General features: G+C 34.0%; 5 protein-coding genes across 6 annotated transcripts in view; 3 read left to right on the top strand and 2 right to left on the bottom strand.

The window, feature by feature from the left end:
• LOC125856419 (uncharacterized) overlaps positions 1–24117 on the top strand; it is a 175119-nt gene that overhangs the window by 53781 nt on the left and 97221 nt on the right. The gene's annotated exons all lie outside the window — the stretch shown is intronic.
• On the top strand, positions 411–3839 carry LOC125856297 ((-)-germacrene D synthase-like). The gene is made up of 7 exons (XM_049535809.1): positions 411–515; positions 661–943; positions 1471–1843; positions 1927–2145; positions 2242–2380; positions 2712–2963; positions 3402–3839. The coding sequence occupies exons 1-7, from the start codon at positions 411–413 to the stop codon at positions 3693–3695; spliced, it is 1665 nt and encodes a 554-aa protein (XP_049391766.1). The 3' UTR covers positions 3696–3839.
• LOC125856447 (protein SHORT HYPOCOTYL IN WHITE LIGHT 1) lies at positions 4648–7764 on the top strand. The gene is made up of 4 exons (XM_049536003.1): positions 4648–4866; positions 4940–5164; positions 6592–6657; positions 7362–7764. The coding sequence occupies exons 1-4, from the start codon at positions 4726–4728 to the stop codon at positions 7503–7505; spliced, it is 576 nt and encodes a 191-aa protein (XP_049391960.1). The 5' UTR covers positions 4648–4725; the 3' UTR covers positions 7506–7764.
• LOC125856445 (transcription factor BHLH089-like) lies at positions 7993–11922 on the bottom strand. 2 transcript variants are annotated; one of them, XM_049536000.1, is made up of 6 exons: positions 11594–11922; positions 10606–10794; positions 10429–10494; positions 9205–9273; positions 9062–9133; positions 7993–8345 (listed from the first exon to the last, which is right to left on the bottom strand). In XM_049536000.1, the coding sequence occupies exons 1-6, from the start codon at positions 11756–11758 to the stop codon at positions 8217–8219; spliced, it is 690 nt and encodes a 229-aa protein (XP_049391957.1). In that variant the 5' UTR covers positions 11759–11922; the 3' UTR covers positions 7993–8216. The 2 variants fall into 2 exon arrangements, with proteins under 2 accessions (XP_049391957.1, XP_049391958.1); XM_049536001.1 differs by having other exon boundaries at positions 10606–10791; positions 11594–11919.
• Positions 14013–23058, bottom strand: LOC125856417 (inorganic pyrophosphatase TTM2-like). Its single transcript, XM_049535954.1, has 12 exons — positions 22984–23058; positions 21053–21417; positions 20453–20567; positions 19467–19662; positions 19273–19386; positions 18983–19156; positions 18466–18660; positions 17736–17858; positions 17545–17663; positions 16190–16298; positions 15774–16070; positions 14013–14457 (listed from the first exon to the last, which is right to left on the bottom strand). The coding sequence occupies exons 2-12, from the start codon at positions 21387–21389 to the stop codon at positions 14245–14247; spliced, it is 1992 nt and encodes a 663-aa protein (XP_049391911.1). The 5' UTR covers positions 21390–21417; positions 22984–23058; the 3' UTR covers positions 14013–14244.

Below are 24117 nucleotides of genomic sequence, written 5' to 3'. Positions count from 1 at the left end.
TATCATGTCTCACTTGATTTGCATGCCAATTACCAAAAGTAAGCAACACGAAATTCTGCTAATCTTATTATAAGATATGCTTTGTTGGAATTATGATACGTCCAAAGTAATTATTACACTCCAATAGCTAACGTTCTTTTTTTTTAAAAATAAAATATTATTATTATATATACAAAATGTGAAATAATATTACAACTTTGTTTAAAGAATATTTTACAAATTAATACTCCAACTTAAACAAATTATATATTCTTTCTTCAAAGAAGAAGATATTCAATCTTACCTTACACCCATTATATAATGTCCTCACCGTCGTGTGACATGCCAAAATGCATAATATAAATAGAGCAATATTTACAATTTAATTAGTAGTCAAAACGTTCAAGTTTAGTAAATATTAAATACAAAAAATGGAGATTAACAATGTTAATGTTCCTAAATCAGCTCGTCGATATGTAGATTATCATCCAAGTGTTTGGGGTGACTATTTCCTTGCATATGATTCTTCAATTACGGTAATTAATTAACTATCTGATATTAAACTCCTTTCAATTTCTTTGTGTATTTTACTTTTTCATTTTGAACATTGTTGATGAAAATTTTGGCTCAGTCACTATGCACGAAACTAAATATCTTATTATTCAATTGCTACAATTGAAGGATATTGATCATGAAGAAGAAGGAGAAGTTGAACGACTTAGAGATGAAGTGAAGAAGATGTTAATAGAAGCTCATCATGCTACATCAACAAGAAAATTATTAGAGCTTATTGATAACACCCAGCGATTAGGAGTATCATATCATTTTGAAAAAGAAATTGAGGAATCACTTAAACACATCTACAACAATATGAATTGTGATGAATTTGATGACGATAATAATCTTGAGATTGTTGCTCTTCGATTTCGATTACTAAGACAAGATGGATATAATGTCTCATGTGGTTAGTAACTTCTTTGTTGCATGCATGTTTGACTAAGCTTACAAGCTAGTCAAACTTGTTTATAAATATATTTTAATTTATTTATGCATTTAATTAAAATTAGTTAAAAGTCATAAGTTCTTATAAGCAATTTTAAGCTCAAAGTTTTTTTTAAAACTATTTTATGCTTAATGTTTTTGCTGATTCTCAAAATACTTTTCACAAATCAAAACTCTCAACTTCCTCTTCATTAGTATCCATCTATACTTCTAAATTTACATTTTTTGTAATTTTTTTAGAAGTAGTATAGTCATTTTAACAAAAAATAACTTATCAACATTTTTTTAACCAAGCATATATCAATTGCTTCATATTTGCTTATTTTATAAATAATATTTCAATACTTGAATATATTTTTCAGCATTTATAACTATAGATCAACTATATTTACCATCCGTTAATCCAAACAAACTCCATATCTAACATGCGGGAAATATGTAGATAACTTAGACTAAAAGTGTTTTTTTTTTCTTTTGGTTTTTCTATAGATGTCTTCGAAAGATTTAAGGACGATGAAGGGAATTTCAAGAAAGAATTGGCTAGCGATGTGAAAGGAATTTTGAGTTTATATGAAGCAGCACATCTCGGAATTAGTGGAGAGAATATTTTAGAGGAAGCATTAGTTTTCACTACCAAATGCCTTAAATCTATGGTGCCTAAATTAAGTGGATATGTTGTTACACATATAATCCATGCCTTAAAACTGCCAATTCGTAGAACCTTAGCAAGAGTAGCAGCAAGGCAATACATAAATATGTATCAAGACAATCCTGAACATAACAAAGTACTACTACAATTTGCACGTCTAGACTTCAACATGTTGCAAAAATTACATCAAAAAGAGCTAAGTGGCATTACAAGGTACATATGTTTAAATATTAATATTATACTTTGAGTGGGGTTTTTATCATATGGTTTTTTGAATTTTATTGTAATAAATTCAGGTGGTGGAAAGGTTTAAATGTTGAAAAAAACTTTTCATTTGCTCGAGATCGTTTGGTAGAAGCCTATTTTTGGATGATAGGGGTGTACTTTGAGCCACAATATTGTAGGGCGCGAAGATTTACAACCCAAATAATCTCCCTTGCGTCCATATTAGACGATTTGTATGATGTTTATGGAACACATGATGAACTTGAAATGTTCACGGATGCCATTCAAAGGTGAAATAATTTCAACGTATATGGTATATTTTAACCGATTGAGCGATATATGAGTAAATATTGACTTGGTTCGAATTTAATTTGTTTACTACACAGATGGGACATAAATGCATCACAACAACTACCCCCATACCTAAAGCTACTATACCAATATATTTTTGATACTTATGCTGAAATGGAAGAGTTGTTGGCAAAGGAAAATATATCCTATCGAGTTCACTATGCAAAAAATGAGGTAACAATAATATAGAAAGTTATCAATTTGGAAATTCATACTCTCCCAGTCTCTGACTCATTTTTATTTTTATTCAGTCCCACAAGAATGACACATTTCTATATATTTAGTAACAAATTAGCTTTAAAATGTCCATTTACCCTTAATATGAAACGTTTTTATAGTTGTCATACAAACATCTATGACTTTTAGATCATAAATTTCAAAAGTCTTTCTTTCTTAAACTTCGTGTCAAATCAAAGTACATCACATAAATTGAGACAGAGAATTTGCCAAAAATATAAAAAAACTAATAAAGTTTTTTGTTTTTTGTTTTCATTGATTACGATAGTTAAAGAAATTGGTGAGAGCATATCACCAAGAGTTCAAGTGGTATCATAGTGGATATGTTCCAACATTTGAGGAGTATCTGAAAGTTGCACTAGTAACTGCATGTTATATGATGCTTTCTACAACTGCTTTGGTTGGTATGGAAAAAGAGTTAGTGAGTGAGGAGAACTTTAAGTGGATTACAAGTGAACCTTTAATGGTAAAAGCTTCTTCTATAGTTTGTAGATTGATGGATGACAGGATTGGACATAAGGTAAAAACTATCCCATCCCTTACCACTTCCATGCTCATTGTTTTTGCCAATTTTTGGCTAACTTTGACTTGTTTATTTGTTTGTCTTACTTTCCTTTTTTGACAATTCTTTAGTTCTAACTTTTCATGTTAAATGTCTAACACCACAAAAGTAAAACACATTTTGGCACACTCACTACAACAAAAACAGTCTTTAATGACAATTACTAAATATGTACATTAACAAAGAGTGTTGATCAATCTTTACCGACATTGGTTAATTGTCTCTAAAGATCATTTTTGGTAGACTCTACATATCTATAATTTAAGACCACAATATTGAAAAGTCCGTTTTACTTTCTTGAATTCATTGACAAATCATCAAAATCAGACAAACAAACGAAATTAACATGTTGTTGTTTCTTCTCTTTCTTAACTAATTGGAATTTGTGGTGTTTAGTTTGAACAAGAGAGAGGACATGTAGCATCAGCAGTTGAAAGCTATGTAAAAGAATTTGAATGTTCAAAGCAAGAGGCTTATGTGAAGCTTGAGAAACTTGTTGTCAACGCATGGCAAGACTTAAATAAAGATTCCCTTCAACCAATGCCAGCTCCCATGCTTGTCCTCATGCGTGTACTCAATTTTGCCAGGGCCATCAATCTCATCTACAAGGATGAAGATATATACACAAACTCCAAAACCAAGCTAAAGGATATCATTACTAAAGTATTGGTCCAACAATTCAAAATATAAATTCTCAATAATATATATATGTGTGTGTGTATTTTCGAATAAAATGTGCAATAATGTTTTCATTGTGTATGTATGGATGTGACGTTTCAGTTTGTATTTCTATGAAATAATAAATAAGAAAGTTTTAATTTACTCTTTTTATCATGAAATTTATCTCCTTGGGACAAATATTTTGATGTATTTAAGTTATATATATGCACGTGTGTTGCAAGTGTATATACCATGGAAATTAAACAATAATAATATGACACTCTTATTTTATGAGATTACTCTTATAATGCACAACAAGTACTACAAAATTATCTAGCTTCTACGTCTCTTGGTTATCAACATGATGATAATCATCTCTTCATAAAGTTCAACTAATTACATGCATGATGCAGTCTCTAGGTATTTTGGTGAATTCATGTCCATTTAAGGTGACCGTTAGCCAAGTAAATAAGTGTTTTTAAGACGGTTAATATTATGGGGATGAAACTAATAATTCGTGTCTAGTTTAAGAGTGTTTTTAAGTATTGAAAATACTTCTAACCTTGACATGAATTAATAATTTCATCTCCGAATTATTGACCATTTTAAAAACACTCCTTAATTTGATTAACTCAAACACACCTTGAATCTCGCAATCAGTGGCGAAGACAGAAATTTCACAAAGGGTGTCCAGAAATAGCAGCTTGTTATGTTAAGGGTGTCCAAAATATGTTATTTAATCATTTCGTATATCAGTTTACTTGTATATATGATATTTTTTCCCGACGAAGGGTGTCCAATTGGACACCCTTACCACCATGTGGCTACGCCACTGCTCGCAATATGAGTGAAATATATCATAAATTCTCATCAAATTTACTCCCATTCAAAACTATTTGCTATGTCATACGGCAGACATCTAAGTTAAGTTAATCAGATTATGACGAAACTAATAATTTGAGGCAAAAAAAAAGAAAAGAAAAAGTGTTCAATAGTTGTCTCTTTATCAAATTTTACAGAATCTTAAAGTGAGGACGAATCAATCTCATCAGAAAATTGAATGGCGGGAGCTGCCGTACTGCCAATATCATCACTATCTTCCTTCAGATTATACTCAATAACTTCATCTTCTCTTTCTCCAATTTCTCACTCCTTATCTCTCCCTTCACGAAACCCCAGATTCACCATTTGCCATGCCAAGGTCGATCTCATTTTGCTTTATTTGGACCCGTTTAATTTTGCTGATTTAATCCCATTTTTCGCTTGTGTTTTAGTTTGATGGGTCGATTGGAGAAGCAGCTGAAAGGATGTACCGAATGAATTTTGAAGATGGTGAATTATTGGAGGAAGATGATTATGAAGAGAGCGATGAGGAAGAGGAGACAGAGAGCAGTATTGATTTACTAGTTAGATTTGTGCAGAGTATGTTCAAAAAGGTGTCTAAGCGTGCTAAGAAAGCTACTCGTTCTATACTACCGGACGTCATTTCTCCACAGCTTGTAAATCTGCAAACTCACTCTTTTATCTCTTTCTTAATTTGTTCAGCATATAAATTGATCCAATGGGTTTCAACTTTGTGTGTTTTAACCATTTATAGTATGAGAAATGATTTCTAAATGACTCTGTTCCTGAAATCAGTGTCTTTTCCCAGCATAATGTTATAGGCTATATAGTGCAGCTAATTCTACCCGAATTAGAAACGCCTATACGTCTTCAGGTTCAATTCCCAGCGGTGACAAAGAACACACTAGGTGATTCTTCTCATCTGTCATAGCCTTGGTGGACAGAGTTACCTGGGACTTGTTGTTGGTGGGAGGTGGTAGGTATCCTGTGGAATTAGTCAAGGTGCGCGAAAGCTGGCCTGGACACGACAGTCATCAAAAAGAAGAACTATATCTCTTGGACTGGAAGGTGACTAAGTAATTGACTGTGTTAGGATGCTGAAAACCTTGGTATTCTTCTGGTTTTTTTGAAGATGTATGGTGGCCATTGGTATGGATTGAATGATAAATTTTCTTTTATTTATGTGTAGAGGGAGGCAAGGGGCTTTCTTCACCTTTTACATAAATGTTGTTAGGGGTCAACTCTCCTACAGTGATAGTGGCCCTGAACGCTTGTGGTCACGTTAAACTACTACCCAGTTTACTCTCATCTCAAGCCTTCTTAGCACAATCTGGTGCCATGGTCGTGGGATCAAAGTAAATTAGCAGAATACTCTCATACTTCCTAGTGCCTTAAGCATCGTCTCTATGAAAATCACACCATGGTAGTGCTTGTATTCAGTGGGGTTTTTAAATCACATCAGGCTACACATTTCGTGCTTGAAGCTTTGACTATAACTAGTTAGAATACTCATGGCAAGGAACTCTTAAATTGTGTGTGTGCATCTGTAAATGGCTAAGGCGATCAGTTGCCTCTTACTTGATACTGAGTATTGCTCGAGTGGGAACATTTCAGTTCTTAAGTTTGTGCACTTGACTTGTGGTTGCGTCAACATAACCAACTTATGCATCACCATAAGAGGGTAATTCTTAAGTCCTTGACTTGCTTCTAGTGCACTTGTCAATAATCCCCACTCTTAGCATGTGGCATTACAGAACATTTCCCAGGCTGCTCCTCAACAACAGTTCTAAGCCAATTGATCCTCCTCCCAAGATTGAACCCTAGCCAAGCTCAAAAATTAACACATGAGATTTAAAATAGTGGTGCCTCGAGTGTTTAAAAGCATGGAGGTGATTTTAACTCTCAAAATTTAGCCTGCAAAACATAGTCATCACACGATGTCACATCCAACTACTAACGCCCAATTTTAGTACTGAGATTGTGCATCGTCCATAGATTTCCTAGCTCATCCAGCGTTGATTATTTACATAAATTATCTTCAAAATCCTCTCTTCCATCTGTTCTCATTGTTGGAGGAATGCAGGTAACTTTTGCAGTTGATGGCGTTCTAATTTTGGCTTTACTCTCCATCTTGAAGGCATTTCTTGAGGTATTCCTCTGCCATGCCAAGTTTTGAATGTTTTACCTGAATTAGGCCTTAGGCACACCCACAAACACACACACTCTGTAATTACACTTGTTGCTTGTTTTATGAATTTACCCATTAACCAAATCTGGCTTTCTGCTGCTTTTGTGGATGCAAGCAGCCTTTAATCCACTAATTAAAGAAAACAGATATGCAATTCTAAGAATGCAATATAAAAGAGATATTATAATTTATCAAACATAAGACTTGCAAAATGAAAGTGTAAGTAGATGGGTACTAACAGGGAGAAAGAAATACATGGGAAGATGAAAAAGAAAAAGTTAAAATCTTTTCACTGAGCATCACAGGATGAGTAGTTTATCTACATCTATATAGTTACTAGTAGATCAATCAAGGGTATGTCTGGATGCAACCATGTTTAGATAGTTCTATCTGATGTTGACGGATTGTGAAAACACTTGTTTCATGTTTCTGACCCAACATATGCACACATGAACTGATGGCCCAAAATCTTCAACCACTTAAGAAGATCACAGTATTACACATCACAAGTTCTGAAAGTTTTTGTACCAAACAATTTTATGTCTTCTATTCTGATTTAGAGCATGGTTATGGTAAATAGATCAACTTCTGCTCTTGTGTGGGTGAAATGTTGATCTTTAATTGAACTCTGCTACTCCCCATTGATGATGGTTCTGTCCTTTTAGGTGGTCTGCTCACTTGGTGGTGCTGTCTTTGTAGCAATTCTGTTTTTACGTGTGCTCTGGTCAGCTGTTTCCTACTTTCAGTCTACTGGTTCAGATTTCAACAGTGGTGGGAGTTCATATGGCAGAACACAACCCACTGCTTGATTGAGCCTAGTCACATCTGGTTAATCATTAATTCCTTAAAAAACAAAAGATGTTATTAGCATTAGAATGTTCTGTAAGTAATAGTGACTAAATTTGGCAATGTGAATTTTACATGTTTGAAGATCTCAGCAGATTTTATAGGGAGTAGAGTGTTTATAAGTTTCTTCTTGATTTCATTGGCCTTCTTCCCATGCTTGGGAATCTTCTATAATGAATAGTTAAGAGTCTTTAACTCTTAACACACCACTTATAATCTGAACTATACATAATACTCATGTCTTTGCAGCACACTAACAACTGTTTATTGCCCAAAGCTCATATTGTCTAGTTGTGATAGTTTTGGCAAAGAAAAGCAGTACATATGAATGCTTTTCAGAACAAGCAGGCACATATTACAGCTTCTTGATATACCTTACCAACCATGTCAAATATGCATTCTCACCAGTGTACTATTCATTTAGCATTTTTGTTCAGTTGCTGTGAAAGAAAATGTGCTGTTAAATTAAAGGAGGAAAGTTTTTGTGTTCATTACACAAGGAGATGGTGATTTGGTTCGCAGTGTCCTAAAGACATACAACAACTCTGTTCCTGATCAGAAACAAGCTATTATCTACCTATAAATCAAGGAACTGTTATATATTTTGGCAGTTCCTGGGGGAAGCATTAGCCTCCTAAGAATTTATTAGCCTTTGATGCCTCTGATTATTTACTTTATGTCGTTCTTTCAAATCCACCACCTATCTGCATGTGCAACCAATCTGGTGATGTTCCCCCAGCATATTCCCTTGTACCTTGTGAACCAAATGCCATAGCGTTTGTCTCGAATGTTTGCTGCCCAAACTGGAAAACCAAAGCACTTTGTTATGTATTCGTCTGAGAATGAAACTTGAGGAAAACTCTACCCAAGTACTAATCTAGTGCTATCTTACATTGTGAAATCAATGAATGTATTTTCCTCTTTTTCAGATCTTAGAATATATTCTTCTTTTCTCTTTACAGTTTCTGCTTTGATTGTTTACCCCTCACTTAGTTTTACAAGGAGCTAAATTTCAATGTGCTGCTAAATGATGTCGTGGGTTCTTCTTATCCACACTCACTGCAATCTTGCTCATCTTCTAACTTAAGGTATAACTTGTAAAACGAGATGCTTGAATATCCATAACATTCAAATCATTCATCAATATGTTTTCAGCCAAGTTCCAGAAATGTGGGGTGCTATTATTTAATCACTAATTACACATTCAAGGAGCTAGTACCAAGCCAGACTCAGAAGTCAGAGGTGACAGTTTGCTAGATGTGAGCACATGGCCACTATGCCGAAAAATATACTAACTTAAATGTTAGTCATGTACTATATTCAAGGCTGACAGAGTTATGGCATGAAAAGGACAGATATCAAAGAAAGCCATACAGTTCACTCTTGCAAATTAGTACTAGTAAGTTTAGAAGATAGATGAGGTTCTAGTGGAGTTAACAGTGCTTGACAAACAAGATTATACATGCAAAACAAAGAAATGAATTCAACTACTACAAAGATTTTGTCATACAACACTTACGTCTTTAGTAGGAATTCCTTCGATGGTTGGGGTTACTCTTGTATTAACTGCTTCAAGCTTCATTGATAGGAACTGAGGAATCAAGAAAAAATGTTACTCGTACTATAGAAGTCTCAACTAGACAAGATAGGTGGAGAGCATACCTCAACCTGGCGTTGTAATGATTGGACATAATTGATTATCTCATCAAGGACAAGAGCTTTTCCAATAACCTGTAACCAAACAACATTAAACTGACTTTTCCCATTGCATTCAGAAGTACAAGATACATATAATTTAATCGAATTCACATTTTGATGTTAATTTATGTGAAGAGAATAAGGGTTTAAATCTCTACCATCCTAGCACCAGCGATGGGGCTAGAATGCACGTAACTTTAGAGACATCAGTTCATTCCGCTATATGTTCCTGAAGAAATTAGATGTTAAAATCAGAATCAATGACATAGGCTGAAATGCAGGTAATTTAGAGACATTAGGTTCATTACACTTCATGCATCCTGACAAATGGATGCATGTAGAATTAGAGGGTTCTCTTAACACCAACAAATGCAGGAGAGCATTCTGCTGGTAAGAAGGCCGATACAGTTCTGAGGTCAAGTATAGACCTTTGACATGGAACAATAGGATGAAACCTACATGTTGTTGCTTTAACAAGTGGTTCAAACAGATAGCCTTTTGCATCCACTTAACTAAATTTTCAACAAATTAAAGAGTTGCTCATAATGATAAGCAAGAAAGACAAGTTCCAAGGCTTTGCTTGCATGAGCACTCTATATGAAATTCGCTAACTACGGCTCCTTTTGTTCCGATTTATGTTGTCCTTCCATATTTCGAGATTCGAGCTTCTTAATTTTAACAGTGAATTCTGATATATATAATCTTTAGGTTTTGTGAAATATCATTTATATATTTGGAAACTACGTAAAAAGATAATACATAATTAACAATTCAAAAAAATGTGATCAAAAGAAAAACTCATTTAACTCTCGAAATACCAACAATGTCACATAAATTGGAACAGATGAAGTATTTTATATATCGAAGTTGATGTCATTGAGACATCAACTAAGGAGTACTACATTGACTCAGTTTGAAAAGGAGGACTAGGTGAGCAGGCTTTGCCAGTGAAACTTAACCCTTTCATCTTCAACAAAAAGATAGAGACAACTCTGTAGTACAGTCCAAAACCACAAAAAGGTATATCAATCGTTCAGGTATTAGAAATTATCGATTTTTCTTATTAGTATATATTTTCAGATTCATCTAACAACTAATAAAAGAACAAATGGAGAAGCAGTTGATCATCAGAATGAGGTAATTGCTTCAGATTTTTCGACACAGTAGAAAGATAAAGGAAAAATATACCTTGTTACAACCAGGGACCAAGTCTTGTAGGAGTTTCATCCGGTCACTAATCTTTTCTCTTCTGGCCTGCAAACCAAATGTATCAACAAGTTCCATTATCGATTACAAATTACCATCATTTAATACCAAATATTGAACAACTTATTCAAGTTAAGAAAGAGTTATCGGTAGAATTACTCTTTCTGCTAGGCTATGACTATCGGTAGCTTGACCTCTCCTCGCTCGCACATGGATGTAGTCCTTAGGTGGTTCAGCTGGTGGCTTTGCAGGTTGGTCTGAAGATTTTCCTGAATTCCCTCCTCCTGAATATTCCCCATTCTCGTTTGATCTCGTGGCCTTCAGTCGCTTACTATCAGATTCAGTCTGCTCCAATCACCAGAAAATACTAACATATATAAGAACAATAAAGACCACAAGATTTTGATACATATTACCCCAAAATCTGATATAAACAACTACAAACAAGCTAAGGTCCACTTATACAAGCTGAAACATTGCACCAAGAAACAGGAAATTAAGATCAATAACAAATGTAGTACTACCCTATTCAGTCTTCACCAGCTTTTTGCATTTAGCAGATCAATCAGCTAGATAAAATAACAGAAACTCTCTTAGACTGCCTAGCCAATTGAATAGTACTCTTTCCGTTTCAATTTGTTTTTAGTTTGTTTTAAAAAAAAACTGAGCCTTTCCTCTCTTTTTTCTAGCAACTCTTTTAATTTCAACTTTTCCAAAGCACATTTTGTTACATTTGATATATCCTCAATTTTCTATCACAAGATTCAAACATGTTCTTTATTTTCTTAAATTTTGTATCAAGTCAAAATAGATCAAACAAATTGAAACTAAGGGAGTAGTAAATACTGTACCATACCAAAACGATCTATAAATCAGTCAAAGTACACAATTTTTTTTTTATTCCAACTATTACGCAATTTACTTTCTCCTTCTTATTTATGTGGCAACTTTTTCATTATATCTTCAAAACATTTTCAATTGTCAGTTATTGTAATTTTCAAATATAAAAATTTTATTTCAAAAAACATGAAAATTTCATTGACCAAACTATGCCGCAGAAATTGAGAGTGACAATCAAATTAAGGAGCTAACAGAAGTAGTGAAGCAACTGAACAATGAATAAAGTAGTTAACAGAGATATACATACCAAGGCATTTGCACTAGTTGAAACTCCAATGGCAGATTCATCATCGTCGCGTCGCTTTCTGGCGGCGTGATTTGTTGTGTGGTCGAGAAGATGCTGATAGGGCCAGATCTCCGCCAAATTAGGCGCAGTTTGAAAGGCACTCATTATAGTAGAATGAGGATCCATTAGAGAAACGCTAATAATGCATATATAATTAGCATAGTAATGTAGAAAATGGTGATTGAGGGGAACAAAAAGAGCAGAGTGTGTCTGTGGAAGATGAGATCTGTTTGGAGAGTGACAGTGAAGGAGAAAGCCTCGGGAGTTGAAAAGAAGTCACTTCGAATGAGGTTTATAAGAGTGCTTTCCACATCACGTCACTTATGCACCCCACCCAAATCTACTTTTTAACTTCGCATCAGTTCTATATCTTCAATTTTAAGTGTGCATAAGTATAATTTTGGTGCACACCTAGTATTACTCTTACTACTGAAATTACGTTTACGGAGGAGCAGATTTTATCCGGATATATAAAGTGTACGCAGATTTTATTATTACCACAATGAGGTAGAGAGATTATTTTCAAATAACCCTTGACTCAAGAGCATGAAATTCAAATAAAGAAAACATAACAGTTAGAGAAAATCTAGAAGAAAGAACGAAACAATAGCAACAATAAAATAGTTTGATAATCAGAACACAATACACAACATAAAGGTCAAAATTATTAGCTACCTTATTAGGGTATATAATAGAGTCATGTCCTAGATGTTCTTTTATTACTGACCAATAGTAGTTTTTTATTTTCTAGGCATATCTTGCTATAGGCTTTCTATTTATTTTAAATTAAATATTTCTTGTTTTATTTTTTAGAGTAGGAAGGACCATCCCTTTTAAAAGATTGGGTACATGACTTTGGAACTTGATTGGATTAGATTAAAGGAAAGAGGTATCTTCAATCTACGACTAGGAATTTATGCCAGGTATTAATATATGTTATGGTGGAATGATTCGTATTTTAATTTTTTTTACCTTAATTAAAGATTTCATGTTTAACTCTTTAAAATTAAAATTAAAAAGAATTTTATTGGAAGTATTGTTTTCGATAATAAGTCATGTAATATGTGAATTCAAATTTAATTACGCTCCAATATAGATATACTTGTGATATGTTGTCTAGTTGAGGTGTCATATTGTAAAGAAGTTGAAGTACGATCAAAGGGTACAAAAACTTAGCGGTTGAAAGTGGGAGGAGATAATAGAATATACGTTTTCTTGTTTTATGATACTTTAAAATTTTGTTTCCACATAATTATTTTATTAATAAAGAAAAGATTTAATAACAGGTAAGATTTAAAATAATTCAACTTGTAACTCCATAATTATTGAAGTATCCTATGTATGACAATTATATACTATCAATTGATATAAATATAATGATAAAATATTTATAGTATTAATTATTAATTTAAGCTTTTAATTAACTGGAGAATAACTTGAAGAAACTTAATTATGGCAAATGGCCAAACTGAGTTTTATGGTAATGACTTGTACCAAATAAGTCTTATAAAAAATGTTGAGCTGATAGCTGCTTTCAACCATTTTCATGCCTAACTAATTGTCCTTTTCATAATCATTTAATTTTTCAGTTGACATTAATCATCCTTTATAAAGATCCATTGTGTTGTTTATTAATTGGTAGAGAACACTACCACTACCAGTGGCGGAGCTAGGAATTTCATAAAGGGTGTCTAGAAATAGCACAATAAATTCGAGCACACGAGCACTTCCTCATTCCAAGGAGGTGAAACCACTGGACTATAGTAGCTTATTATGTTAAGGGTGTCCAAAATATGTTATTTAATTATTTCGTGTATCATTTTACTTGTATATGCGATTATATTTTTCCGACCAAGGGTGCCAATTCCACCATGTGGCTACGCTACTGAACACTACCCTCCGAATAAGACCCTATCTGACATGAATTCAGAATGAATAATCAGACTTCAATATGAGTACTGGACACTAAGAGTATCGGACACTAGTTTGGTTCCACTTTGTCATTTATGTTTGTTCTTCCCAAAACTGAGATTCAGTACTGTGATGACTCTGTCCTTTACTTTTTAACTTGTCAAGGAAACTTCATTTTCCTCACGAGTCTTTTATGCCAACTTGACATTTGCTGGTTTAATACGATTTCTGCTTTCACCTAACCTCCTTTCAGTTGGTTGGGAAGAATTGGAGTATTCTTGTATAGTGTTAAATTAGGCGTAACAGGTGGACAAGTTAGATTTATCATTATAATATTCAGATGGCTCCATTGACCATTAGAGACTTTAGTGTCACTCTCTGAGTCTACATCCTGAGCGCTGAGTGGCTGTTAATCTTATTCACTATCACACACATCAAAAGTCAAAACACACTGAAACTCCAAAACATATAGTGAAGAACATATTTATTAAATGAACCCAAAATTTTCTAATTCATTCCCTTCTTTAACAAAACTCATCAATCAGAAAGCATCACATTCTGCCTTCTTAGCCTCAAAATCACAGATCAGTTTGATCCATGAGCAGTATTTTATCCCGATTGAAGGGTACAACGCTATGAAAAAATGTAAGCTCTGTAGGAGAAAAAGAAAAATCCTACAGTAAAAATATTAGAATGAAGAATCAGTTACGGTGTTGGAGGCTCTTAAACAAGAGAATTCCCAGGCAACCAACTGCTAATGTTAAAATGAGAGGTTTTCTGATGGTTTTGATTGTATCCCTTTTCTTGTTCATTCTTGCTTGTCGAGACTGTTCTCCTAATCTCTCGCGAAGAACATTGCTAACGTTGTCCAGCTGATGCATAAGTTGACGCTGTCCACGTGCAATATTGGATATCTGTATCCGAAAGGAATTTATAAGAGAACAACCAAAGAGGTTAAGATACTTTAGGCGACAAATTCAGTGTACAGGAATAAGGAAATATTCATCTGATAATAAATTAGTTATCTTCTGTAACAGTAAGTTAAAAAAGTCATACATTCCCTTCCTAATCACATGTATGTATATATACTATTTAATAAAAAAAATATTACAAACTTTATGTAGTATACCGTCAAAATGATAGCCAGAATTGCTTTTTTAAAGAAAAACTATCTAATGCTTACCGCGTCGAAGCAAATGTAGCAGATTCAATTTCCTAAAACACATAATATCTTCAAACACAGGTGCAGAATGTTGCACTAGCAGCTTCATATAAAAAAAAATGCAAAGAAACTTCATTTTGCACAGGCATTTTGAACCCAAAAATGAACAAGTGCAACAGCCAGAATAAATTCCTAGGGTTTTATTTTTTCATGCTCGGACCTTCTTAGCAATCTTGCTGCTGCTATTTCCGGCATTCAGCTGTGGTGTGCCAATGCCACTTCAGACATGAACGTCCCCTCTGGCTCAGACGCAGTCATGCACAATATTTACTTTTATGTTTATTTTTTGTGCTTTTTACGTTGCTATGTTGTTATTGATGTGCTTAACTCTTTCACCTCATTGTAATTTTGATAGGGATAAGGTACAAGTACCCCCCAGACTATGACCGAAATCCTAGAAACGCACCTTAACTAAACTAAGGTCCTATTACTCCTGAATCCATTTTTTTTTGTAATGTTGTACACCTTTTTGGCTTACGTGGTATCAAAATATCTCAACGCGCCTCAACTGCGTGGAGTCACGGAGTGTGCCACGTAAGCCAAAAGGTGTACAAAATTACAGAAAAATGAGTTTAGGGGGGTAATAGTACCTTAGTTTAGTTAAGGTGTGTCTCTGGGATTTCGGTCATAGTCTAGGGGATACTTGTGCCTTATCCCAATTTTGATATATTGTAATGAACTAATGTTTTAATGAATACATGATCACACAATTAAATTGTTATTCCGATCATTTATTGGTAATTTGGTATTTGTTTGTTTGTATACAACTACATAATCTTTTAGGTTTGATTACGTGTTTATGTAAAATAGTTATGTGTTTAATAATTGCAAAAGGAAAAAAGGAGGAAGACTAAAAGGGGATATATAATTGAAATTGTCTAAATGTTGAAATTAATTAAATTGCTAAATTGGCCTACATCTGTATGTTAAGACTTTACGCATATTTAACTAATTAGAATTTAAATTTTCAACTCATTCAAAATTTTAAGCCCAAGAAAAAAAACTTACCTCTTCCATCAAGGTAGACTCCTTTCCAATAGCGGAAGTAAAAGATGAGGAATTAGGCATGATGGACCCAGTCAACGAGCCGTTCTCCAAACCAGAGATGAAATAGTTAGTAGGAGCAGATCCAACACATGCTTCAGTTTCTAACGTCAGATTTTGTATGCATGGTGAAGCTTGTTTGTTTCTCGGAGAAGCTCTTCTGCTGCACAACTTAGAATTAAGTTCTTCCATTATAGACGTGAAGTCGTCCATCCGGTCATTCAACGTAGAAATTTGCTCCAATAGATGTGTGATCGCTCCCTTATGGAATAAACAAGAAAAAAACTCAAAAAATGTCATGTAAAGAATGATTAATGCCTAAAAAAGAAAAATGTTTTAGTTTGCATAAACAAAAAATAAATAAATGTGAATCATTGCACCTGGTTTGCTAATCTTGTCCCTGGTTCCTCAATCCTGTCATTCCTCTGATAATCAGAACTAACATTGAGATTTTTGTCCCTGTTAGTTGAATATGAATGTGACAATCCGCTGCACAAAGCACATCAATCACAAATCAATTTGACATCAAAATGTTTCCCAGGTCCAGAGAAAAAGAAAGAATCATATCCACTTCTGTTGTTCCCACCTACCCAGCTATCCCCTACCCCAATTGGTTTGTGTAGATAAGGTACATCTATATATATTTCTTCATTTTATATAGCTCTGTTCTATTGAGAATGGAGTTTAAGAAAGAAAGAAACACTTTTTGAACTTGTGGCATTATACATATCATGACCTTTCTGTGGAGGTAAAATCATGTCATTAAGAGTAAAACTGGAAGTTCAAAGTTATAGTTGTTCCAAATATAGGAAGGTGTCATTTTTAGGTCTTGAACCTTCGCGCTGACTGTTCGCTTTTGGGACAGAGTAAAAAGGCAGAAGTTTCAAAAAAATAAAACAGAGGAAGTACTTGTCATCCTGAGGTACTGGCAGGAGATGTGAGTAACACGATAACGATAACGTAAATGTGGATCAGTAAACAAAAGGAATAGTGACTACTGTGGTACACATATGGTAAAATTGAAAATTGCAGCTAACTAATAACCCAATGCATTCCCTCAATTTGTCTATTAAAAGACAGTTTTCTTGTCAGACACCCTAGCAGGTGCAGAGAGAGTCAATGCATATCAAATGAATGAATGACTTGCTCATGTACAAGAGCAAAAATCTAATTATATCAGTACTTTCATAAGGTATGATTGATTTAATAATTTGAATATGATATTCTCTCAACATAAATTCAATATTTCATAAGGTGCATATACATAAAATCTCCCATCATCCTATCAGACGGCAAATTATATGTGCTTCCTTTTAACCTTTGTATCAATAACTCATGAGATTCTGTACTTGTTTCATTAGACTCTAGTGCAGCAACTCCTGCAAGTCACGTTTATGTTCACATCATACAGAAGTGAGAAGACTGGTCAAGTGCACATGTGAGATCTGAAGAATCCTCCGGGTCCGCTGCCTCTACTCTCTCTCCCACCAAACCCCACATTGCTCCACCCCCTTCTTTCTTAGTTTCCTATTTTTGAGGCAATATCATATATGTGTGCTTTCTTTGATGGAAGTTGCCAAAAAAAAAGAATATCTGAAGTTATCAAATGTTTTACTAACAAATAAATCTTTAAGCAATTATTGGCCACAGACAAGACATTAACTCAGTTTATTGATGAAAGATAACATTGAATAAACAAGTAGAAGGTGAGGAAAATATGGATCAAGTGCTGCACCTTCTGATATTCTTATTTCTCCATGCCCTCTCTGTCGAGGCTTGAGAGAGAGCTTCTTTAGGACTTGAGACAATATCTTCATCTAGACTAAGCTTTGTTTTCAAATCATCTGGTAGCGCCTGAAATGTGTTATCTGCTTAGGGATAAGAAGCAGGGACAGTGAATCACAAATGCTACGGAAGGTATCATACCATAACCTCATTCACAAGCTTCTCTAGCTGTATTTGTTCAATATATGTACGAGGAGTGTATGAACCTTCCAAACCCAGCTGCTCAGCGATACATTTTACAACAACACGATCTCTTCCTTGGACCTAGGCAAAGTTAATAGAGTTTAGCATATTTGAAATTTAATAGCATCTTCACTTATGACTCCATAAAAACAAACCTATCATAGTTTGTCAACTATGGGCAAAGAGAAACTTCCCCAACTATATACTCAACCTACAAAGAGTTTGTTCCTTTGCCAGAAAAATTCTCTGTAATTGGTACTCTATGTGAAGTTTGATAGATTGAATTTTCTTGTACGAGAAGAGAAGAAAATATTAGACTTGTTAGTCTTTTATTTTTATTTTTTATGAAATTTGAATTCTGAACAATTAGTTTGATGTAAACAGTCTTTTGACATAGTTATGAGGACAACACAAGAAATAATAAAAAAAGGTTCCCCGCAGATTCGATGTATTTCTCAATAGTTGACAAACAAACACATTTTGTGGTCAGGAAATCATTGCTCGGGTATAACTGAATGACTGTATCCACACAATGGAAATCAAACTTGAAGGGACATTTACGCATTTGAAATAATACAACTACTCGCTCGATTGTATTCAAGAATTAAAAGAAACCCCCTCGACAAAACCAAAAGTTTTGGGATATAATCATAGCGAGATGGACAAAAGTGAAGAAAATATATATTACCTGCACATAGTGGCGCTTTAGTTGCTCAAGCCAATCAATTTTCACACAAACCCTTTCATCAGAAAATACATGGCTGCTTCTTTTGAGGATGGCTGCCATTGTGTATCCCAAAGCCATCAATCCACCAAGAAGACGCACGCTAACTTCAAAACTGATTCTTGGTGATATGACAAATGGAGAATCAGTGACCCATTCCTACAATTCAAATCATGTTGAGCCAGACAATGTGAAGCAAGCTGTATGCAGTCGGCGAAAATCAGAAGATGTGTGTGTGGGGTAAACAGATTTAAGCAATCTTGTTTTCTTAAAAGTTAAAACTCTAACATGTTTCAACTGCTTCAGGAAAAAACAGACTAATTTCAATACATGCATGATTTGAGAATTTATGTAAGAAAATAACAGATTGTCATGAGCAGTGGGCTTAAGATTAGCCAAGAAGGCCTAGCAGAGGAACTTCTTCGAAAACATTGCCTGTTATTCTTCCAAGAGAAAAAACCATTATATAAAAGGAGCATACCTCAAACATGAGATTGTATTTCCCATCTTTATTTCGCATCCTCAGATATGATTGGCATGTCTCTGGATCTTCACCAGGTGGCAGAAGGTATATGTCATAGATCAGTTCCGTACTTTCAGTGTGTTCTTCAGACAAGACAGACTTGATTTGTTCTACCTTCAGATTCCTTGATGACTAAAAGCGAGAAAAAATAGATCAGTCCTTTCTCAACAAATTTCTAGATAGAGTTTGGAAGCTATTATATTCTAAGACCGGATATAGGAGGTCTGAAATCAAGTTATTGCTCTTACCTTTAGAATGTACGTAGGACTCTGAAATCCAGAAAAAGGATTAAATTTGTTGATAATTTTTATGTGCGCAGTTTTGAGATCAGGCTCAATGTAAGCCTTGTACATTGGATAAACCTGCATAAGACATTACAGCTGGGAGTGTGAGAAGACAATCTAGTCAAACTTTATCTGTATTATAAATTGGAGAAACAGACCGTTTCAGATACTTGGTGGATTATTTCTGATGGTTCCTGCCCTGCACGTTGTATGTCACGTAAAACTCTTTTAACAAGGTCAAAGTGAACTCCACCATTTACAGATATGCGAAGATCCAGGAAAGGCCGCAACTTTTCATTCAGAGCATAGATGCCCTCAATAACCACAATGCGGGAGCTAGGGACTTCGACAGTCCTACAGCACACCAAATTGTGTAAGTTCGGTTCATACTTATATGCTACATATAGATAATGAAGACAAGCAACATCAAAGAACTTTCAGATAAAATAGCTGGCCAAAAATAAACGTGGGCAAGGACAATGGATTAAACATGAATCCAGAGCAAGAGAAGAGTAATGCTTGACCTCAGCATAAAAAAGATAATAACGAGACGACTATACAATCACTGAACACTCAATGCAGGTTAATAAAGAATATTTCATCATGGCCTCATTTAAGAGTCAATGAACAGAAGCACCATATTTGTAGAGTACTTGAAAAAGAATAAAGCAATATTTAACTAGTTGACAGGATTCACAAAGTGCCAAGCAGAAGCAAGGATCCACTTTACAAGAAAAACAGTCATGGCACTTCACAACTATTTACAGAAACCCAAACATGAGTATCTGCACGAGCATTTAATCAACACTGGTATGCAGAATTTAAAGTCGGTTTATAGTTTGAAGAAGCATACAAGTACCTAACATATCAGGGAAAATAAGGTGTCCATGTAACAAAGTTGTAAGTTATAATTTTTCTGTACAACATAAAAATATAATTTGCTGATTTGCAAAAACAAATGAAGTTTTCTGGATGTGTTTCCCAGATAAGTTATCAAATAACAAATACTTAATATAGTCCACAGTCTAACAACAGGTTTACCAACTTGTTTTGGTTTCTGTGCAGTGCCTTGTACACCAAGTCACAAAAGACGTAGATTCAGATAAGAAAGTACACTTTTACATTTAGAAGTAAGGAGCTGGACCTGTATCCTATTCGGGAACTAGACTTGAAATCATATATCGGAATCTCTGCTGCTTTCCCAATCTTGAGATCATTGATGTTTTTCAGCAGCGTATCATAGTCTGTTAGGCGTGGATCTGTTTCAAAAACATGATAAGACCTGGTAAACATATCACAAATCACAATACAGAACCCACAAATCACGAAAAAGGGCTAATTCTACAGCACCCACAAATCACAATACAGCACAATCACTTAGTTAACTAAATTCATGAGCAAAAAGAAGACAGCTGTCCATTCATAAAAAAAAAGGGCAGGGTCAATAAAATGTAAATAATCATTGAATCCCAAGGAAAAAAAGATTTCCAAGGGGATTTTTTAGGATGTGAACCTCCTTTACTAAGATTTATAGGGTAGATTTCCTCAAAGATCCAATCATTTTGATCTTCAATTACTCTTACCAATTTTTAGTGTAATCCTGAAATGTCTAAAGAACATGATGGAATTCAAATGATGTTTCTCTCTTGTCAATCAGCTTTCCCTACACTCTCAATCACCTAAGTTTCACCTAAACAGAAACATCTCGAAGCACTATTGGGGAAAAAAGGTAATGCATTCTTACCATCAAAATTGCCATCAACAATTCGACTAGCATCATTGTAGTTATCCATTGATATAACTGCAATGCTTGGCATAAAGTTCATTATTTTATCCGTAAATACGGTCTTTCCAGCACCAGAGGGACCAGCGACTCCTATCATTATCAGTCCTTCATTCTTCTGAACCAACACTTGGCATGCACGGATTACAATGAAGAATCCTTTCTCAAATGACAAATTATCTGGTATTGAGGAAATCTCGTATCTATCACAATCCTTTCTCTTAATTAGTCGAACCTGATCCTTTAAGAGACCAGCTCTCTGATTAATGGATTCAGCATTAGCAGTATCTATATCCATTGAAAGATAAAGTTATGCCAGATTTACTCTGCAAAATACCCAAAAAAACAAAAGGGGAACAAATAAGAACGAGAATTCAAAGATAAGTGAAAACAGTAAATTGTAAGATAGACGATCTGCAAGCATAGATTAGCAAATAGCTCTCATCAAGCATGATTACGTGAAAAAAGCCAAAGAAATTGGATGGTTGAGAGAATTATGATGTATCATAATAGCTGCTTCCCCTCTAAACATTTCAGAAGAATGAAGTTCTCCTTTATTTTCAATTCTTGCAACATGGTTGACACAAAATGAAACAAGCATAGTTTTATCATTAATTATACACTAACATCACAAATTAGTTAACGAATAAATTAGGAAAAGACCATTCCTTGTCCATATTGGATGCACACACCCATCAATGTTGGCTAAGACTGTTGAGAAAACAATTATATAACAAAAGTGTGTTCTCTCTAATAGCTTAAGCTTTTAGATGATGAGATAGTCACACACTTCAACAAAAACCCATAGTTAAATCCATGTAATAGGTGATAAATAGTGCGAGATAGCTCAATATTCTTGAAATGTTTTGCTTAGTTGCTTCACTGAGAAAGTACACATAAATCCATGGTCTATGTGGTAAAAAGCAGATGGCAATGCAGTCTTACTTAGCACTGGAACATTAAGCCGTCACTCAGCTATACATCAATTCCAAATTAGCAAGAGTATGTTATATGAATCTTTCTGTATCCATTCGGCTCTATATTTAGCGGCTAGAAAAATCTAATGTCCAAATATGTAAGAAAAGTAATCTCATTCACAATTTTGTAGAATTTGCATCAATCATTCACTTATGTTCTAAGTTCCCAACAAAAGTTTTGAAATCATCTGTTGTTTTATAGCTTGTAATGCATCAGCCTTCTACACAAACATAAAGATAAGAACTTTCCCTCTACTTCTCAAATATCCTGAAACTAGTTACAAGCTAGCTTTTAGTAGCTCTTTTCACTATGTTTCTTTATTCTCTTTCACCCATACTTTTACGTCGTTCAACAATCAACTAAAATTTTTGTATACTTTACTACGGTGGGGCAAGGTAGGGCCAACAGGTTTCATCCAAACCACCTTCGACGAAAAATTACATTGTTTAAAAAAAAAAAATTATGTATATATATATTGCACCCCTTTTTCAACCCATTAGTGAAAATTCTGGGTCCACCACTATATCTGATCCATGTTAGTATACTAAATTAAATTCATGAGAGGCAGTATCTTTAAGCAGATCATGATTAACAGATACTTCCAATTCAGACAGAAATTTATGCAAAATTACATGGTTCCGCAATCAAAGAAAAGAAGGCTATTAAACCGAATAACAAAGAAACATGATGACTAGTTGAACAAAACCAATAAACAAAGAATACCCAGATGAGAAAAAGCGAAAATGCACCCAAAACAGCACAAATTTGGATTCAAAACTACCAACTTTAACAGTTGAGCAACAAGCATTACATGAAGAAAAAAGAAATTTTGAAATATACCCAGAAAATTAAATGTAGCAAAATATGCAAAACCGAACAAGATTTTTGGATCAGAATACAAAATGGGGACTGACCTATATGCAAAAATTGGGGCTCTGCAAGAAAAATTATAGGAGAAGCTTTTGGTCCAGTTTCCTATTGTTGCCGGGATTGCATTTATATACGTTTTGTCTAATTTTTACTATTTTTTATTTGGTGAAATCTTTTTTTACTGAAACAATAATATTAAGTAGTACTAATAAAAATAGTGGAAACTATGGATACATCTAAAATATATGTATTTTTTATGTCAGATTCATTAAAATATGGAGAGAGGCAAGCGAAATAGTCTATGAAATCAGTGAAGTAGCCAAAAATTTTACGAAGGGTATCCAAGCATTGAGCAAGTAATTATTCTTTTTTTCCAAATGAGTGCATCAAAAATTTTAAAATCAAAATTTATAATAGTTTGCTCTAATGAGTTCATATTTAATTTAATAGGAAGCGAATGAACGACACAAAAAAAAAAAAAAAGAGGGAAGAAAGTTTGTCCTAGAAAGAAACCACTTTAGGCTTTAATATTTCAGGAGTCTTTGACGACGACAATAATAACAAGACACAAAAAAGATAGAGCAGAATCAAACAAGAGTTTTAAAAAAAATAGTGGAACATTTATGCTTTTTGATTTTGGCAAAGTTGTAAATTTTTTGTAAGTTTTACCTATAAAATTTAATGTAAAGTAAAAAGAAATTCAAAAAGATACCTTGGGTACGAATTTAATTGGCTATTGATATTTTTTTTAAAAAAAAAGTTTACGAGAAAATCACATATCTTGGTCACTTACAAATTGCATAAAAGAAAATAATTGTGATCTCTTACGTGTAAATAAAGATATCATATAAAATGATCATAAAAAATATGAAATTGTTAATAAATAAATAACAAATTTCATAGAAAAGTTAAGTGAGTGAAGGTGCAAGTTAGTATTGCTCTTTAAAAAAATGAGAAGTAAAATGCAGCTATTGGGAGTCGAACCTACAAACATACACACGGATAACTAAATTTTTGCTGAGCAATTTCGATCAATGAGCTACACCACAATCTTGTTTCAAGGGTGTCCAAAATACTATATATACTCCTATTACATAGAATTTTACCTAAATATACCATGTAATTTTTCGACGAAGGGTATCCAATTGGACACCCTCAACATATTGTAGCTCCGCCCC

The sequence above is a fragment of the Solanum stenotomum genome, chromosome 2, assembly GCF_019186545.1.
Source record: "Solanum stenotomum isolate F172 chromosome 2, ASM1918654v1, whole genome shotgun sequence".
NCBI classification, from domain to species: Eukaryota; Viridiplantae; Streptophyta; class Magnoliopsida; order Solanales; family Solanaceae; genus Solanum; species Solanum stenotomum.
Note: the sequence above shows the minus strand (reverse complement) of the source record. Positions and strands in the feature narration are given on the sequence as shown.

Coding starts and splice junctions, on each gene's coding strand:
- LOC125856297 (XM_049535809.1), top strand. CDS start 411: ATGGAGATTAACAATGTTAATGTTCCTAAATCAGCTCGTCGATATGTA. Junction 516..660: donor CATATGATTCTTCAATTACG/GTAATTAATTAA, acceptor CTACAATTGAAG/GATATTGATCATGAAGAAGA. Junction 2,146..2,241: donor TTCACGGATGCCATTCAAAG/GTGAAATAATTT, acceptor TTTACTACACAG/ATGGGACATAAATGCATCAC.
- LOC125856447 (XM_049536003.1), top strand. CDS start 4,726: ATGGCGGGAGCTGCCGTACTGCCAATATCATCACTATCTTCCTTCAGA. Junction 5,165..6,591: donor ACGTCATTTCTCCACAGCTT/GTAAATCTGCAA, acceptor GGAGGAATGCAG/GTAACTTTTGCAGTTGATGG. Junction 6,658..7,361: donor TCTTGAAGGCATTTCTTGAG/GTATTCCTCTGC, acceptor CTGTCCTTTTAG/GTGGTCTGCTCACTTGGTGG.
- LOC125856445 (XM_049536000.1), bottom strand. CDS start 11,758: ATGGATCCTCATTCTACTATAATGAGTGCCTTTCAAACTGCGCCTAAT. Junction 9,274..10,428: donor TGGTCCCTGGTTGTAACAAG/GTATATTTTTCC, acceptor GTTTGGTTACAG/GTTATTGGAAAAGCTCTTGT. Junction 8,346..9,061: donor AAGGAATTCCTACTAAAGAC/GTAAGTGTTGTA, acceptor TTGGTTTTCCAG/TTTGGGCAGCAAACATTCGA.
- LOC125856417 (XM_049535954.1), bottom strand. CDS start 21,389: ATGGATATAGATACTGCTAATGCTGAATCCATTAATCAGAGAGCTGGT. Junction 19,663..20,452: donor AGTTCCCGAATAGGATACAG/GTCCAGCTCCTT, acceptor GGTGTGCTGTAG/GACTGTCGAAGTCCCTAGCT. Junction 19,157..19,272: donor GTCCTACGTACATTCTAAAG/GTAAGAGCAATA, acceptor TCTCGCTTTTAG/TCATCAAGGAATCTGAAGGT.